The sequence below is a fragment of the Aulonocara stuartgranti genome (genome assembly GCF_965226115.1).
Source record: "Aulonocara stuartgranti genome assembly, chromosome: 11".
Taxonomy (NCBI): domain Eukaryota; kingdom Metazoa; phylum Chordata; class Actinopteri; order Cichliformes; family Cichlidae; genus Aulonocara; species Aulonocara stuartgranti.
In genome coordinates, this window is record NC_138947.1 from 8,884,099 (window position 1) to 8,900,983 (window position 16,885).

A 16,885-nucleotide genomic window follows, 5' to 3' on the forward strand; every position below is an offset into this window, starting at 1 on the left:
CATTGCCCCAACAAAGCAGGATTTACCACTGACTACCTCCAGAATTTGAGAGTAAAATAAATACTGCATTTAGTCCCGTGCTAACTTGTGGGATCAGCTTGTGCTTGACTTTTGTGCAAGAGCGACCAACACAGCTATACTCGCAGACTTGTGCTTAATGCTGGTTGAAGAATTGGATTTCATCTAACAGCAGCATGGGACCAAACTGGTGACCAGCATAAGGAGGAGGTGCCAGGTTGTTGTGGTTGTGTAAGGTTCTTTCACGTGCTACCGATGATGGTAGAGTAAATGTTATGACGGAACATTGTTTTCAAAGCTTTCACTTTGGTAAATTTTAACATTTTTTTAAGCAATACAAAACAAGCTAAAACAATAAGTTGCCCCTCTGAAAAACTCAAAGCAAAATGAAAAGCAAGTGATGATGTCACATTTACTCCTCATTGTTAATTTTAGTCTCAAATCACTTGGCCACGAAAGGAAATGATGAATTTACCCTCCCCTTTGAACAAATCAAGGAACTAACTACTTTAGAAACTATTACAGTCACAATTTACAAGCCAGAACACGTTCGCTGAACATCGGTTCAAGACTGTCAATAAAGAAGAATGGAACTACGGCACTATGTCAATTCATCTGTTGGTAGGAGAGCGAGGACCAGAGACAATCAGTCAGGTCTAAATCTTTAATAATTAAACTTTGTTTTGTTTATGTCAACCATTTCTGTCATTGCTGTAATTTATAGAAGTTACATTTTACTTCAAATAAGCAGTTTATAATCATTCTTTACAAGCTTCTTTTGTCTTGCTCCATCTCTAAAAGACAAAAATAACTATGTAGTTTACTAAATGTACTAAATGTGTGTCTGTGCTTATTTGAAGTGCATACATTTTCTATATGCTTGTAATACATTTAGGATTCCTTAAATTCCAAATGCCACTAAAAAGTTCTGGTTTGTGTTTTTCCAAACCCAGCCAGTGAAATATTTATTTCACCAGCATATTTTGTGCAGCGTGTTTTTTTTAAGTTAAATTTGTAATGCAGAAAAATGAATTAAGGGTAGTAATAATAATAATAATAATAATGTTTTGAGGAAGTAGAAGTCTTTGACTTTCTCTGAGTCTTTGAGAATGTAATTTCTTTTGGAAAAACTTCATTTTACCTTTTTCTTTTTTGGTGAGTACAGTCATAAAACATTTAGATCAGGGGTGGGGGAACTCCAGGCCTCAAGGGCTGGTGTCCAGCAGGTTTTAAATATGTCCTTGATCTAACATAGCTGATTTAAATGGCTAAATTACCTCCACACGTCTTGAATTTCTCCAGAGGCATGAACTAATCATTTGATTCAGGAGTGTCAACCCAGGGTGATATCTAAAACCTGCAGGACACTGGCCCTTGAGGCCTGGAGTGCGAGACCTCTGCATATGACCCCTTATGAGCAAGCGCTTTGGCGACAGTGGGAAGAAAAAACTCTTTTTTTAACAGGAAAGAACCAGGCTCAGGGAGTGGCGGCCATCTGTTGTGACTGGTTGAGGGAAGGAAGACAATAAACAACTATAAATCTATTTAACAAAAATGAAAGGGTGATGTCCTCCTGGAAGTGAAAACCCAAGAAGAAAAAGATGAACAAAAAAAGGAAGACAGTAGACCATAAAATTATAATCAAACATAATGCTAAATAGCTAAATGTTGCCCAGGCCCTAACAAGTAAAGAATCACCACAGGACTTCAAAGGCACACAGTTTTTTTTTTTTAAATGAATGAATAAATTGTGCAGGCAAGACATGGATTGCATAATTTGATTTAATAACTTCAAAAAAAAATATTGAAAAGTAACATTTACTCTTTTTTTTATAATGCTAATAACAGAATCTTTTTGAATTGTATATGTGTGTTTTTGCCTACCCGTAGGAGGAGCAATAATCTTAAAGTTGGTTGGAATCAGCTTTGGTCTGCTGTGCATCATCCAGTCTGCTGTTAATGTTTATATCTGGCTCCAAGCTGGTGCGTATCAGCCCACACCTTCCACAGAAATGTACTACAAACCCAGATTGATGGCTTAATGAGCGATGTTGTGTTTAAAGTAGGAGTTTTCTGTATCATTAGGGTCACTTTCTTTTTACTTGACTAAATTACTGTGGAAACCTGCTTTAAACACATAACCTGACTGGGAGTAGGTTATGTTCCATGTCTGAGTCTAAAATTAGCTGGAAGCACTACGAGCACATGCCAAGTTAATAAAATTGATTTCAGTTCAATCTGCTGAAAAGTGATTCCCATCTTAGTTTGTCAGCTAAAAAAAAGTCTCCTTTATTAAGCTATGGAAGAATGGTAAATGGACTAGTTCTTATATAGCGCTTTTCCACTCTTCTGAGCACTCAAAGCGCTTTACACAACTTGTGCATTCACCCATTCACACCCATTCGCACAAGCACAACTGACATTCACACACATTCATACTCCGATGGATGCATCGGAGAGCAATTTCGGGTTAGTATCTTGCCCAAGGATATTTGGCATGCAGACTAGGGGAAGCCGGGAATCGAACCACCAACCTTCCGATCAGTAGATGACCTGCTCTACCACCTGAGCTACAGCCACCCATGTATAAATGTTATTTATATTTATAAATGTTAGAAATGTTATTCTTTAGACATTAAAATGTCTAAATGTATCCAGTGTTAGGTTTTAGAGCACTAATCTGCAGCCATCACCTTATAAATAAACAGCAGCACTGAGCAATAAAATAATTAACTTCAGTTAAAGTTTTTATCTTACCACTCTGCACTAAATCCCATCATCATTATCACGTTCTAATGTCTGATTGGAGAAGTAGCAAAGGAATCATTTTGTGCAGAAGAAGAATCAAATCACTTACAAAACACCTGTTCTTATTTGAGCGCACACAGAATATACGGCAGAAACAGAGAAAGTCGATAAACATCATAGAAATAGCCGTTATCTTTGGCTGGAGCTTTAGGTTTTGTCAAGGCAGCAAACACAAGAAACACAAAAAAGTCTGGTTGTGTTGAGCTACACTTGTAGCATACCCCTTAGATCACATTAAATATAAAAACACAGCAAACACTGACTGGAGTTCTACTGACTGATTGTAGTGGGCTACACAATCTGATGCTATCTTCAAGTTAACTACATTATTTTTCCTTATTGACTTCGTTAAATTCAATCAGCTAACACCCTTTAATTAGTTTCGAAGACTATGAGTCCTGGATGACGTTTCAGAAAGAACAGTGTTAAATTAGCCCCGACCTGAATGCAAATGCGTTTCCCATAACACTGAGTAGCAAGTCAATGTATAACATGTAATTAATTACAAACATTTAATTGAATTCCTCTTCTAGATGGGACTTCAGGTGGCTCAAAAAACAATTCAACGTGCAATATCACCCTATTGTCACCTGATGACATCTCAGCTGTACTCTTAGAGAGAGACCAGTTGCTTCAGGAGAAAAAACAACTTACTGAAGCGAATGATCGGCTGAATCAATATAACGAAAGACTGCTTGAAGAAAACAGCCAGCTGTATCGACATGAAACACAACTCATTCAAGAGAAAAAACAACTGGAGAAGAAGAACAATGAGCTAAAGGCCACCAATAGACACCTAACTGAACAGAAGAGGATGTGTAATGACAATATCATCAGTCAACAAGTTCAGATAAGGGATCTTCAGTCCGAACTAGACAGGGGTAAGTGAATTAAATAAACAAAGTTAAATTTTGCAATCTATGCTAGTAACATGATTCAGCGATGCCCTGGCCTCCATCTCCTCCAGCTCTTCTTTGGTCACACTATGGCATTCCCAAGCCAGACATAATCTGATATAATCTCTCCAGCTGCTCTACTCTGAGGTTTGCCCAATTAGCCAAGCTGCTCTAAGGCTGAGCCCAGTCGCCCTTCGGGAAAGCTAATTTCCACTGTGTTGTATTGTATCTTTGATCTCATTCTTTCAGTCATTACCCAAAGGTCATAACCATAAGTGAAGGCTGGGACATAAATGGACCAGTAAATCAAAAGCTTTGTCTTTATACTAAGCTCTGTCTTCACTACTACAGACCGATACAGTATCTGTATTACTGCAGACAAGGGTCTAATACATCTGTCAATTTCCCATTCAACTCTCCCCACCTGGTGAACGTACCCCAAAGTACTGAACAGAACAACATCATCTGCAAAAATCAAAGATGACATTCTGTGACCGATTCTGTCCATAAAAATTAAAAACTGAATGAGCAGCACTAGCAGAATCCAAGATCCATCGAGAATGATTGAATGATTGAATTATTGATGGAAGTGCGGACCAAGCTCCAGCAAAAGGTAGTGTAAAAGTAGCTGAGAAGTGAAATCCCCCTAAAGATGCCCACTTGATCCAACTCCAGCTCTGCTCTTCACCCTTGTGTCCAGAACATGTGGACGAAGATTTGGTAATACGATTACAAAAACGACCTTCGCTTTTATGGTGCCCTGGTGCCACATGCACTTATGTAAATATATATATAGTATTTGTTTTTGACAAAGCATGGTTGTCAAAGAAGTCCGGCAACAAAACACCGTTCGGATTCAGGTTGAGCAGGCCAACCCTCTTATCCACTTGGGAAACTCCAGCACATAGATGCTGAACAAGTATACCCACCCCTACTTGTTGCCTTTCACCAAGGGCAGCTCCAGAGTGGAACAGAGTTCAACCCCTCTCCAGAGACTGGTTCTAGATCCCCCAGTGTGTTTTATGGTGTGCTATACTATATCCAACTGCTATCACTTGGTCTCAAACACTAGTTCAGAGAACTTACATTCCATGTACCTAAAGCCAGTTTCAGCAATTTGGCATCAGACCACCAAGAATTCTGCCTTTTATTGTGTTTATTTCCTGTTTTTATGCTTGTCTTATTTACTCTGCACAGTGTCCTTGGGTGTTTTGAAAGGTGCTTTTAAATAAAATGTATTATTATTATTATTTTTATTATTATTATTATTGTTATTATTATTATTATTATTATTATTATTAGTAGTAGTAGTAGTAGTAGTAGTAGTATCATCATCATCTCTGCCCTGTTGGTAGTGTGTTCACAGGAAGGATTGGCCCATGTGGCTCATTCAGGCTGAGCCTTGCCAGGCTCCATGGCCTAGGGGCCAACTACCCAGTGCTCACCAATGAGCCTCTTGCCCAGGCCTAGTTCCAGTATTAAGGCCCTGGTAACCCCTATCCAGGCAAGATGTTATGGTACATTGGTTTACCTTCAATAAGGGTCTTGAGAATTCCACTTAGTACACTTCATCTAGAACAAATTTTTCTTGGGACACTACAAGGGCAAATTGACCTCAAAAACATAGCTTCTTGGATCAATAGGGCGCATACTCCTCTCCACCACAATAAGGTAGGGATTTATGTAAATGTAGGGTCTACCTTACAATATAAAGCACCTTGAGACGACTGTTGTTGTGATTTGATGCTGTATAAATAAAAATGAATTGAAATGAACTGAATTAATTCAGATCCACAGGGGATAAATTGAAATGTCTCTTTCCACCAGTCTTTGAAAACTGGTGGAAAGGTTCAAATTCAGAAAGTAAGAGTGTAAATTTGCATTTTAAAAAGTAATCAGACATTCAAAGTGTTTTTCTGGCTCATTTATCATCCATGAGTAGCACATTGCAGTTTGATGTTAATATGGTGTTACACTGAAGAAAAAGTTCAGTGATCAGACCTTTACTGCAAGGCTTTGAGTCACACAAAGGCAAAATTATCAAATTTTAAGTTGCAGTGTCCTATGCATCGCAGCAAAAAAACTTTTCTGGCACAACTTCACCTGCTTCCAAGGTGCATGGAGAAGATGAAATAATTCACAAAGCAGGAACTCCAGCAACACTTGAGGGAAGATGAACAACTTTAATAATTGACCAACGCGTTTCGGCTTGACCCTGATGAAGGCCACAAGCCGAAACGCGTAGGTCAATTATTAAAGTTGGTCATCTTCCCTCAAGTGTTGCTGGAGTTTCTGCTTTGTGAGTGTCCTATGCATAACAATTTTAGCTGAACATGAACATTAAATGTGACATGATATTGATGACAAAATGCATTGTGTTCTATGGTGTTTTTCAGTGAAAGAATTGTGCCGCCCACTGCAGTGCAACCCTCTGCCTGTGCCATCAATGATGCCTGTCCCCCCAATGCCTCCTGTCCCCCCAATGCCGCCTGTGCCACCAATGATGCCTTTCCCCCCAATGCAGCCTGTCCCACCAATGATGCCTTTCCCCCCAATGCAGCCTGTCCCACCAATGATGCCTTTCCCCCCAATGCCGCCTGTCCCACCAATGATGCCTGTGCCCCCCGAATGCTGCCTGTGCCACTAAATGGCCTGTATTTATATAGCGCTTTACTAGTCCCTAAGGACCCCAAAGCACTTTACATATCCAGTCATCCACCCATTCACACACACATTCACACACTGTGTGAATGTGTAATGATGTAATGTAATGATGCCTTTCCCCCCGAATGCTGCCTGTGCCCCCCGAATGCTGCCTGTGCCACTGATGTCTCACCTGATCTATCATCTATCACGCAGAGAGCATAATAGAACCATTAACCATTAAGTTAGATCAAAAGGAAATTAATCTTTCTTTCTGTTATGCCCTATTATGACATTTCATTCATGACAATAATATAATATAAACTACTAATTTATATGTAGTTTTAGATACAATGCATTTCAATTAGCATATATATATATATATATATATATATATATATATATATATATATATATATATATATATATATCTTATCTTTACCACATAACATCACGCCTTTGTGAATAATTAAAATGATCACAGGGAGGAAGCAAAACAGAATACCACACATGGACCTTAAAAGTAAAACAGGCCTTTGGCCTCCGGACCTGCTCCGTAATGGACCCCTGCTTTGTCAATTTCCGGGCCGGTGCTCTGATCTATATATAAACTGTTTTCGTGAGCTCCACTGTTTTCTGTGGACTGTTTTTGTTTCTTATTCCGATTCATTGTCAGCGCCTGGGTCCACCCCTCTCGATCTCCACAGTCTCCCAGTGGTTCCCAGCCTCAATGTTTCCAGCTCTAGCATGTTTCCCAGTTTTTGGGGAATTCATTAACTTATAGCCTTCAGTTCCTTTTTGCTTGTGTATTATCTGCCTTCAGCCAAATAAACAGCATACTTTCAGTTAATCTCCACTTGTCTCCACATGTCTGCATTTGTTTCCTTACGCCATTAACATGCCACACAGTCAATTGCTTCCACTGAAAGAAACCTGTTGAAGATGGGCAACCATATTAATGCACTGCAATGATAGTAGATATTTTTTAAAATACCCTCAATACAGGAAATGACATCATAAGGGAAGTAAGATTGCATGACATTGTGGTATAGAGTGTGTATACATATCTGGATGTTGGTTTCAGGGGAAAAAAAGAACCATCATGGGAATTTTAGTTCTATGTGGCTCGCATGCAGGAAAAATACAGCTTTATCTCATGGTGTTGACTCATAGAAAAAAAACCCGTCAGCAATGAAGAATACAAATAGCTCCCCTTGTCTGCAACTTGCTAAATGTTTGCCAGTTAGCTACAAGCCAGTTAGCTCTGTGTCAACCACACAGAAGCTTAGACTCTTTATTATATACAGTGTGGATCAGTATTATTGGATTATGTGAAATTATCATCAGGAAAAATGTGTAGAACATTCATGTTCCATAAATAGGAGCCAAAGCTCTTAAATAGACCTGTTGTTCGAGGCAAATTTGGATCATGATTGTAGTAAGAGTAATTTACCAAGTTAATACTTCAACATAACTCAGATTTGCAAAAATTTATTTGGGAACACAATGCACCCTTGAACCTATTTACCTTACTAAGAAAGCTATTACACTATCTATATTACCATAGTCATAGAACTGGGATCTATGACAGCAAGATGGCTGTCACTCTGTCAATAAGTGTATGAGCAGAGCCAAAGATAGCTGTGAGGGAACATATAGAATATACAGTATAGGCAATTTTAAATATTGATCCTTCTCTAGGAAGCTGATTATGTTGCAACAAATTCGGGAGAATTTACTAACATTTAAGTATATACTTTAATGTTAATTTTTATAAATGTTTGGCCTATAAAAGACGTTACTGAATAACTCCACAAGTTTGATTTTCCATTGTCTTTGTTGATGAGACTCGCAACAGAGAGGAGGTTCAGCGCCTGACCGAATGGTGTTCATCAAACAACCTGGTCCTTAACACCAGCAAGACCAAGGAGGTCATTGCAGACTACAGGAATGCTTGAATTCCAAGCAGAACAGGTTGCCAATAAGTTCCTGGGCATTGACATCACAGCTGATCTGACCTTGGCTTTGAATGCATTTCACCTGGTAAAGAAAGTCCAGCAAAGACTTTTTTTTTCCTCAGGAAGGATAAAAGAGCTGGGATCCACTCTCAGGTAAATATTCACAAACTGAACGCCGCTCAAAAATGAGAAGTACAGCCGTTCAGTGATAGCAATTACATTACACAAGGCAGACTATGGAATCTTAAAGTTAAATTGTGAAAAAGCATGCAGATGTTGTCTAAAAACCAGAAAGTACCACCATGGGATTGACTTCATTGGGGTGAAGTCGCCCCCTCAAGAATGCAGGTTTGAAGAACTTCCTCATTGCAGTTTTTCCTCAATCAATTCTCACAACAGAAAAGTCATTCTCATTACTCATCATGCAGTTCTCAAAACTTATTTTTCATAACACAGACGTATGTTATGAAAAATATGGCTCATGGCTGGTGAGTGAGGACTGCAATTATCCAAGTTCCGTTTTATGCCTTGACTGATGTGATGGCTGTCCTGAGTAATAGTGGGTAATGACCTCAGGAACATGTCTACAACCTCACTATGAGTTATAATAACTCTCCATCAGTTGTTTTAGAACTGAAATAACCTCGAAACGTCTTCACAGACCCAGAAGAAGTCCAGTTTATCAAGCACTCAGGACTCTAGTTTGAGTTTAAAATCTATTGAATCTTTAGCAGTAAGTTTTTCCTGTGAGGATTTTTGCTAAGTTTAAGACTTAAAGTAAGGTTTAAGTGTGCGTTGAATAACAAGTTCAGATGAACATAAAACGTACTGTAAACATAACATAGATGATATTAGTACAAAGTATTATATAATTAAGTTCAATATTCCTATGCCTATACCACCTAATGCACCTCTTTTATTGTAGATTTTATTATGTAATTTTCTGCTGTTGGACATAATCTAAGCTGTATTCTACTGATTTAAAGGTTATGCATACCACAAGATATATAACGCATTTTAAAATAATTAACATAGTTCCTGCCTGCAAACATAAGTCTGGAACTGGGGTTTATTTTATACTACATCATGGTCAACAAAAAGCAACAAACACAAAAATCTGGTAGAAAATTGTTTAAGTTAAATGTATATGTACAACCCAAACACTGCAAAATAAGAAGTGTACAGTTATAGCAGTGCAATAATGTTAAACATGTCAAATAACTTCAAGACAGGATATGAACTCATAGGAAGTAAAACTGCATGACTGTGTGGTATAGGGTGTGTATAGATACTTTTTAAATTTGTAAATGTTAGTTATTTATTCATTAAGAAAAACATAATAGGTTATCTGTGGTAACATAAAGACAAGGCAACATAAGAAAATAATTATGCAAGCACCGATAGGCCTTTGCTCTATATTTTAAAAAAATGGGGAGATTTATCATAATTTCCTTTGTTTACACTTTTTTTGTGGTTCATGACACAACCACTATAACTATACTATCTAAAGATCAGTGAATATAAAAAGGAGATGATTAATTTACCACAAGGAAACAAAAGGCTAAAGGAAACTAAAGGCAACAGCCACAATAAGAGATTCAGCTTACATGATGAAACAGTGCTTTCTCAGATCGTCAGTGTAAGAAGAATGGAAACTCAATATTCTGTCCCTTCAGCTCTTGATAGCAGAGAAACAACAAGAGCAAATCACAAGCCAGGTATCTCTTAAATTATTTTACTCTTTTCATCTCTGGTATGATCATTATAATTTACATTTCTCTCTAAATTGATAGTTCACAAAAGTTTTGACAAAAGGCAAATTAATCAAGGATTATAGTTTTAGCTTTTATTCTTAATTAATCTACTTTTGTGAACAATAACCACTGCAGAGAAACCTGGGTCCAGATATGTCATCTGCATTCAAAGGCAAAAAGATTTTCAGTGTGACGGACATCCACATAAAAATGTTGTTATATGGTGTTTAAAAAATGAAGCTACATACTAGCATAATTACATTAAGAAATGACAATAAAAGTAATTTAGTGTACAAAGTTGTATAAATGTAATGGAAGAATGTAGGGCTCCAGGCCCATAGCTAAGATGATGAAAAATATGCAATGCAGCAATGTTAACAAAATGTACATGCAAGACAGCTGGATTCTATAATTAGATTTAAACATCATGAAAACACAGAGAAAACAAAAAATGTAACTTTCTTTATGCTGATGATACATTTTTGATGTAAGATGTGTGTGTTGTAGGAGGATCAACGATTTACAAGTTGGCTGGAATCAGTTTCGGCCTGCTATGTGTCATACAATCATCACTCAATGTCTATATGTGGCTACAAGTCGGTATGTATCAGCCCACATTTTACAAGTCACAGTAAAAACTAAACAAAAACAAACAAACGAACAAACCCATATCTGATTCACTTTGTAGATGAGAATTCCAACAAATCAAAAAACAGTTCAACTTGCAATTTTACCTCAGTGTCAGCTGATGACATCAGAGGAGTGCTTTTAGAGAGAGACCAACTTCTTCGAGAGAAAGAGCAGCTGAATCAATTTATAGATCAGCTGCTGCAGACTAAAGACAAACTGATTGAAGAGAACAGTCAACTGAATCAAGAGAACAGTCAATTGAATCAACATAAAGATCAGCTCATTCAAGAGAAAGACAAGCTGCTTGAAGAGAACAGTCAACTGAATCAAGAGAACAGTCAACTGAATCAAGAGAACAGTCAATTGAATCAACATAAAGATCAGCTCATTCAAGAGAAAGACAAGCTGCTTGAAGAGAACAGTCAACTGAATCAAGAGAACAGTCAACTGAATCAAGAGAACAGTCAATTGAATCAACATAAAGATCAGCTCATTCAAGAGAAAGACAAGCTGCTTGAAGAGAACAGTCAACTGAATCAAGAGAACAGTCAACTGAATCAAGAGAACAGTCAATTGAATCAACATAAAGATCAGCTCATTCAAGAGATAGACAAGCTGCTTGAAGAGAACAGTCAAATGAATCAACATATTGATCAGCTCATTCAAGAGAAAGACAAACTGCTTGAAGAAAACAGCAGACTGAATCAAGGTAAAACAAAACTGATTCAAGAGTCAAGCCACTTGCATTAGAAATTGGAAAGACACGTACATGTGTAATGTCATCAAACAACACTTCAGTGAAAATTAGCTAAACTAAGCTAAAGTTAGAATTAGTAAGTAAAAGAAATAAGTCAGAAAATTCAAACATTACTTATCTATTCCAGTACCTATGGTGATGGATGAATGTGATTGAAAATTCTGCACCAACTGAGCTATAAATGTTTTATTTGGTGATAAATGGGATGGAAATCGTTTCATAAAGATTCAGTCTTGTCGTGTTTATTTAGCGCTACCAAACCTTCCAAGATGTTCCCCGGGATGGAAAAGATTAAGGTCAAGCTGCTACCGCCTTTCCTCTTTTAAATCCACCTGGGAGGATGCCAAACAAAACTGCGAGAGGCTTGGAGCTCATTTGGTGATTATCAGTGATGATGCAGAAAAGGTATTTAGATAAACTTTTTCCCCTATAAACTTAAAACGTTTAGCAGAATAAAGCCACTCTCGTTTGTATTGCAACAACAATAGTTATTATTTGATTTAGTCTCTGGTGTGTTCTGCACTCCCATGTTCCGAAATGTCTGAATTCTTTTATTGTCATCCTCCAACCAAAGTGAATAAAAGATTAAAACCACTTTCCCTCAAAACAGGATTTTGTCAGGTCTTATGGACAGGCTGTACATTTTTGGATCGGCTTCAAATATGAGTGGAACAACATGAGCAGTATGTGGACATTGAAATGGGTGGATGGAAGCCAACTGTGTTATAAGTGAGGCCCTTTGAATCTTAAATCACCACATCGATCCTGTTATCTTACACTATAAAATGTCTGATTGCCCACTGAGGCAAGAGCTACACACCAAAGGACTCCTTTTTTGATTGTAGTTAGCTGGTTAAGAGCAGCAGAGAAGCAACAATTATTAACCATTTAGCCTTAGTAGAGCCACTGCTGTTCTGCTATTTGTTAGGCGCATTTCAACCTCAACACTCCAAAGCCTCATGCACTGAAAACATATTTGTTTTTTCTTCTAGCAACTTCGGACAAACATCCTCATCCTCTACACTCTGGACTTGTGCGTACCAAAGTGCAACTTGGTCCATTTGGGATACTGCTGAATGTAACAAAAACTACTACTGGATGTGTGAGAAGGAGTTAAACTTCTAGCTTGACTTTAGTAAATAGAAAAAAGCATCAAACAGCAAAACTGATTATTCCCACACACACACACACATACACACTATTCTGAATCGCCCAAATATTGTAGTGCCCTGAAATAAGAGAGTAGAATTTATCTGTGATTAAACCATACACATACCAGATTCACATGTAAATACTTGATACCTGAATTCAGAGTTCTAACCTTGCCCACATGACAAAAGCGTGTGTCACTGAGTCGGATCTGATGAAGGACACTGTATACGTTAGTAATTGCAGTATTAAAGATCCAAAACACTCCCAGAATATTTAATTATCATTTAACCCATAAATCACTTGTACATGCAGCATGTTAGTAGATACATGTAAAATGTGTCTGTGCAGTTTATTTTAATTTTCTGTGTAATATGACAAAGCTGCTTTATTTCTTATGTACATCTGACACTGCTCGTTGTTGCCATTTTCTTTTATATTAGACTGCATTTTAAATAAAGTGATAATAAAGGACTTTGTATAATAGTTGTACTGGCCATATGTGGCCACTTGACAAGGTTTTATTTCTGTGTTTTTAAGATCTAATAAGGGTGAACCTGTAGCCTGTCCCATTTTCTATATGCTTCATGATAGAAAAAGAAACCGAAACCCTTTAATTTTTATAAGTAAAGATTATACTTTTTCTTTCAGTGCTCAAAAATAAACAAATAACAATACATTGGATATTAAATGCAGTTTATTCCTTGCTTTTCTGTGCTGTACTTTGGTTTGTAGATTGCATGATAAAACATCATATGCAATAATTCTCAAAGGTAATTCTGATATTTCAGTTGTTTAGTCTTTATGAGACAGATCTCTCCCTTTTTTCTTTTGTTTTTGCTGTTTTTTTCTTTTTCTCTATTTTCTCTGTCTCTGACAGCAAAATGTTATTAAAAAGCAAACTCACAACATTATGAATCCCCAGGAAAGTAAAGAGTGGATGATTCAAAGAATATATTGGTTCTTACTTCTAAGAAAAGTACGTTTTAATCCAGAAAGAGGAACAATTCTCTGGATTTTTTTTTCCTTCCTGGTTTTGTTACAGCTGTGGCCACACCTACGCTATCAGCACCCTTTAAAGTAAAACTGCTACCAAAGTCCTGGACTGTGAAGAAGGATTTTGGTTTATCTGGATAACTGCAGGGTTATTGTTGGTTTTTTTGTACAAAGAAGGTGGTTCACTTCTTACTGGGCTAAATTGCCATGGTAACATATGGAGCAGGTATGCCTATTAACAAATCAATTCTCCAAAAAATAATGTCATCACTTCTGGAAGATCCCTGGGGAATCTGCAGGGAGAGTAGGCGGGTCTAAACTCTTTGTTTTAAAGTCTTTTTTTTTAAACAATTAAATGTATGAACCTAAAACAGGACATTTACACTTTCAGACCTCATGTCAAATTTGTATGTAGGCTGCCTATGTTTGAAATCTGTTTTTCTCTATTTTTATATTTAATCTTTTCTCTCAAAACCCAGTTAGCTATCATTAACTGTTTTATAAGATGACCTTCTAGGTCATCTTATAACATCATATATAACACTACAAGAGCTTTGGGATCAAGAAAATCAATTAGCTGCCAAGGATGTCACACTCAATTCTGAGAACTAAACATGTATTTAATTATATTTCCCCCCCTCTTTCTTTTAACGATATTCTGGAGCTTGAAGCAAGTTGTAGAAAACATCCAAAAATAGTTGCTATGCTGTTCTTCGGCACATTTTGCTGCATCTTCTTTTACCAGGTTGTCAAATATTTTTTGATTACAGAGTGACTTTGATGCATCAGTGGCAGGAGTGACACAAACAGATAATACTCAGCCAAAGGTTCAGAATACGCCGATTTAGGGAAATTTGCTTTCTTAATACTTTTTTTTTGTTTTTGTTTTTGTTACCAAGTTACCACAGGAAGGAAACTATGACTGAGCTAAGCCAAAGATAGCTTGTGAGGGAAGAAATAAATTACATAACAAGTTTTGACCAAGTCTTCTCTAGAATGCTGCTTATGTTGCAACAAGTTCAGGAGAATCTCCCATTTAAGTTAATATTATATTATGTTATTTTTTAAAATTAATTGCAATGTATGCTCATAATAAATTTTGTTAAACTCCTTTTAAAAGGATATAAGTATTAACCCCAAGAGGGATAGAAAGAGTTGAGTGTAGAAGGTTTCAGAAAGACACAGTTTCAGACAGGACAGGCTGCTTGGCCTTGGGTGTATAATAACAGGATGTTCTAATCAACAAGAAGTAGAGACGTCATTGTGTCAGTTAAAACTGAAATCAGCATGAAAATAAAACATTCCTGGTAACAACTGTAAGGTAGGAGGAGCTTTCTGACACAGGGCAAGATCCCAGACTGGTGGTCAAAGACCAGATAAATCAGGGAGCGCTGAGGCTAAACCACAGTATTTCCCCATCAATAGCCAATCACAATTATTTTCCTGTTTTCATGTGTCTAATATATACTTTAATGAATTATGAATTGTACTTTGCTTCTGCATGTGCAGACTGCCTGACTTCTGCAGAGAAGTCCACTGCTACGCAAGTCGAATCTTTAACTGCCCAACAATAAAATATAACTAACAGATAGATTGTCTCCTGAAATTCTCTCAGTAAAAAAGAACTCCACACAGGTAACCACGGGAGGTGAAGGGCATGAGCACATCTGTAAATAACACGTTTTGGATTATTCTTGCACCATGGATCAAGAGAACACCTTATGGGAGTCGGGAGTTTTGCCTTAAAGGAAACTGCACAGTTTGGAACACTTTTTGCTTTGCACTGTAAATAAATTCACTGTTGCTAACCATGAAAGGCCTATGTTAGTGTCCTGTTCTTAATTAAACATGACAGATGAGGCTTTGTGTTTTATGTCATTATTTATTTTATTTTATGTCATTATTTATCCTTGCATCTTTGTAATGAGTAACTTCAGAGTTTCTCCTTTAAATCTGAATGAAGCCAGAGATATGAGGAAGCGAGTCAGTGTGTATGAATTCATCAAACTGAAGAGTATAAATGTGCTAATGGTCCAAGAAAAACACAGACTGTTTAATTGAGACAGACTGGAGGGAATGGGAGGGAGAAAGGATTTTGAGTCATTTAAACACAGCCAGTGGTGGAGTGGCGCTCCTTTTTTCAAAAAACTTCCTACCAGAGTCCTGTGAATTTCAGGAGGCGGAAAGGGCAGAATAATGGTGGTGAAGGCAAAGTATGGTGTGTTTAAAAATGTATTTGTGGATGTGTATGCTTTACATACAGGATGAGAAAGGGTTCTTTTTTTTCTTTTTTTGAAGATGCTTGTAGCTCATGGAGAGGGAAATCAAGAAAGACAAGGAGCTGGGGGAGCCTCTAACCTTAAAGGAAGTTCAAACTGCTTTACAAAGTATGCAAGGAGGAGTATACAGCTCGTGGAAACTGTAAGTATACAGTGAAGGAGTACAAATACCTGGGTGTTCACCTCAATAATAAACTGGACTGGTCCACAAAGACAAATGCAGTCTACAAAAAAGGGTCTAAGTTGCTCTGTCCTGGACTGTCCGCTGAAGTCCATAGAGCAGGTTGGGGTGGAGAAGATGTTGTCTAAGCTAACATCCATCATGGACAACACCTCCCACCCCCTGCATGAGACAGTAAGAGCTCTGAGCAGCTCGTTCAGCAGTGGACTTTTACACCCACAGTGTAGGAAGGAGCGCTACCGCAAGTCAATCTTACCAGCAGCTGTCAGACTATAACACAGTGCAACATTTTTTTGGTTATCTTACTCATCAGCTTGTTTGTTCACTGTACATTTGACCAGAATTATTCACATCACATCACATCCTGTTTATGACAGTTAAAATAAATAACATTCATATAAGAAATCAAATTGTCTCGCATATATTGTGTTAAATAGGCCTATACTACTTTACTTTAATGTCAGTCATAAGGGTGATACTTTAATAGACATATATTTTATGAGGTGGTACTCATTGTAAAAAAAGTTTGAGAACCACTGTTCTAGTCTATAATTTGATTGGCAAGCTTCAGCCTTCTGTGCATCATACAATCCTTTCTCAATTATTATTATTTATTTATTTTGTGTCTACAAGTTTTAGCCCACACCTAGACAACAATCACACATTCGCACATTCACATGCGTGCTTGTAGCTCAAATTGCACACCTGTACTGATTATACTATGATTTGGAAAATAGTAAACAGTAAACTGTTTTACCTCAGGCACACAGCTATGAAATGATTTCTCTGCCTATTTGGATGAGCTTCCATCTCTGC

At 37.4% G+C, this 16,885-nt stretch overlaps 2 protein-coding genes across 2 annotated transcripts; both read left to right on the forward strand.

Moving 5' to 3' along the window:
* Positions 1–460: 460 nt before the first annotated feature.
* Positions 461–6,667, forward strand: LOC309716444 (uncharacterized protein). Its single transcript, XM_082550242.1, has 4 exons — positions 461–672; positions 1,909–2,001; positions 3,360–3,707; positions 6,119–6,667. Exons 1-4 carry the CDS (start codon positions 606–608, stop codon positions 6,367–6,369), a joined length of 759 nt encoding a protein of 252 aa, XP_082406368.1. The 5' UTR covers positions 461–605; the 3' UTR covers positions 6,370–6,667.
* Positions 6,668–9,814: 3,147 nt separating this feature from the next.
* On the forward strand, positions 9,815–12,951 carry LOC309716567 (uncharacterized protein). The gene is made up of 6 exons (XM_082550435.1): positions 9,815–10,041; positions 10,585–10,677; positions 10,766–11,416; positions 11,715–11,869; positions 12,075–12,193; positions 12,457–12,951. Exons 1-6 carry the CDS (start codon positions 9,855–9,857, stop codon positions 12,587–12,589), a joined length of 1,338 nt encoding a protein of 445 aa, XP_082406561.1. The 5' UTR covers positions 9,815–9,854; the 3' UTR covers positions 12,590–12,951.
* The last annotated feature ends 3,934 nt before the right edge of the window (positions 12,952–16,885 follow it).

Coding starts and splice junctions, on each gene's coding strand:
- LOC309716444 (XM_082550242.1), top strand. CDS start 606: ATGGAACTACGGCACTATGTCAATTCATCTGTTGGTAGGAGAGCGAGG. Junction 673..1,908: donor GACCAGAGACAATCAGTCAG/GTCTAAATCTTT, acceptor GCCTACCCGTAG/GAGGAGCAATAATCTTAAAG. Junction 2,002..3,359: donor TTATATCTGGCTCCAAGCTG/GTGCGTATCAGC, acceptor TTCCTCTTCTAG/ATGGGACTTCAGGTGGCTCA.
- LOC309716567 (XM_082550435.1), top strand. CDS start 9,855: ATGATTAATTTACCACAAGGAAACAAAAGGCTAAAGGAAACTAAAGGC. Junction 10,042..10,584: donor AAGAGCAAATCACAAGCCAG/GTATCTCTTAAA, acceptor TGTGTGTTGTAG/GAGGATCAACGATTTACAAG. Junction 10,678..10,765: donor CTATATGTGGCTACAAGTCG/GTATGTATCAGC, acceptor TTCACTTTGTAG/ATGAGAATTCCAACAAATCA.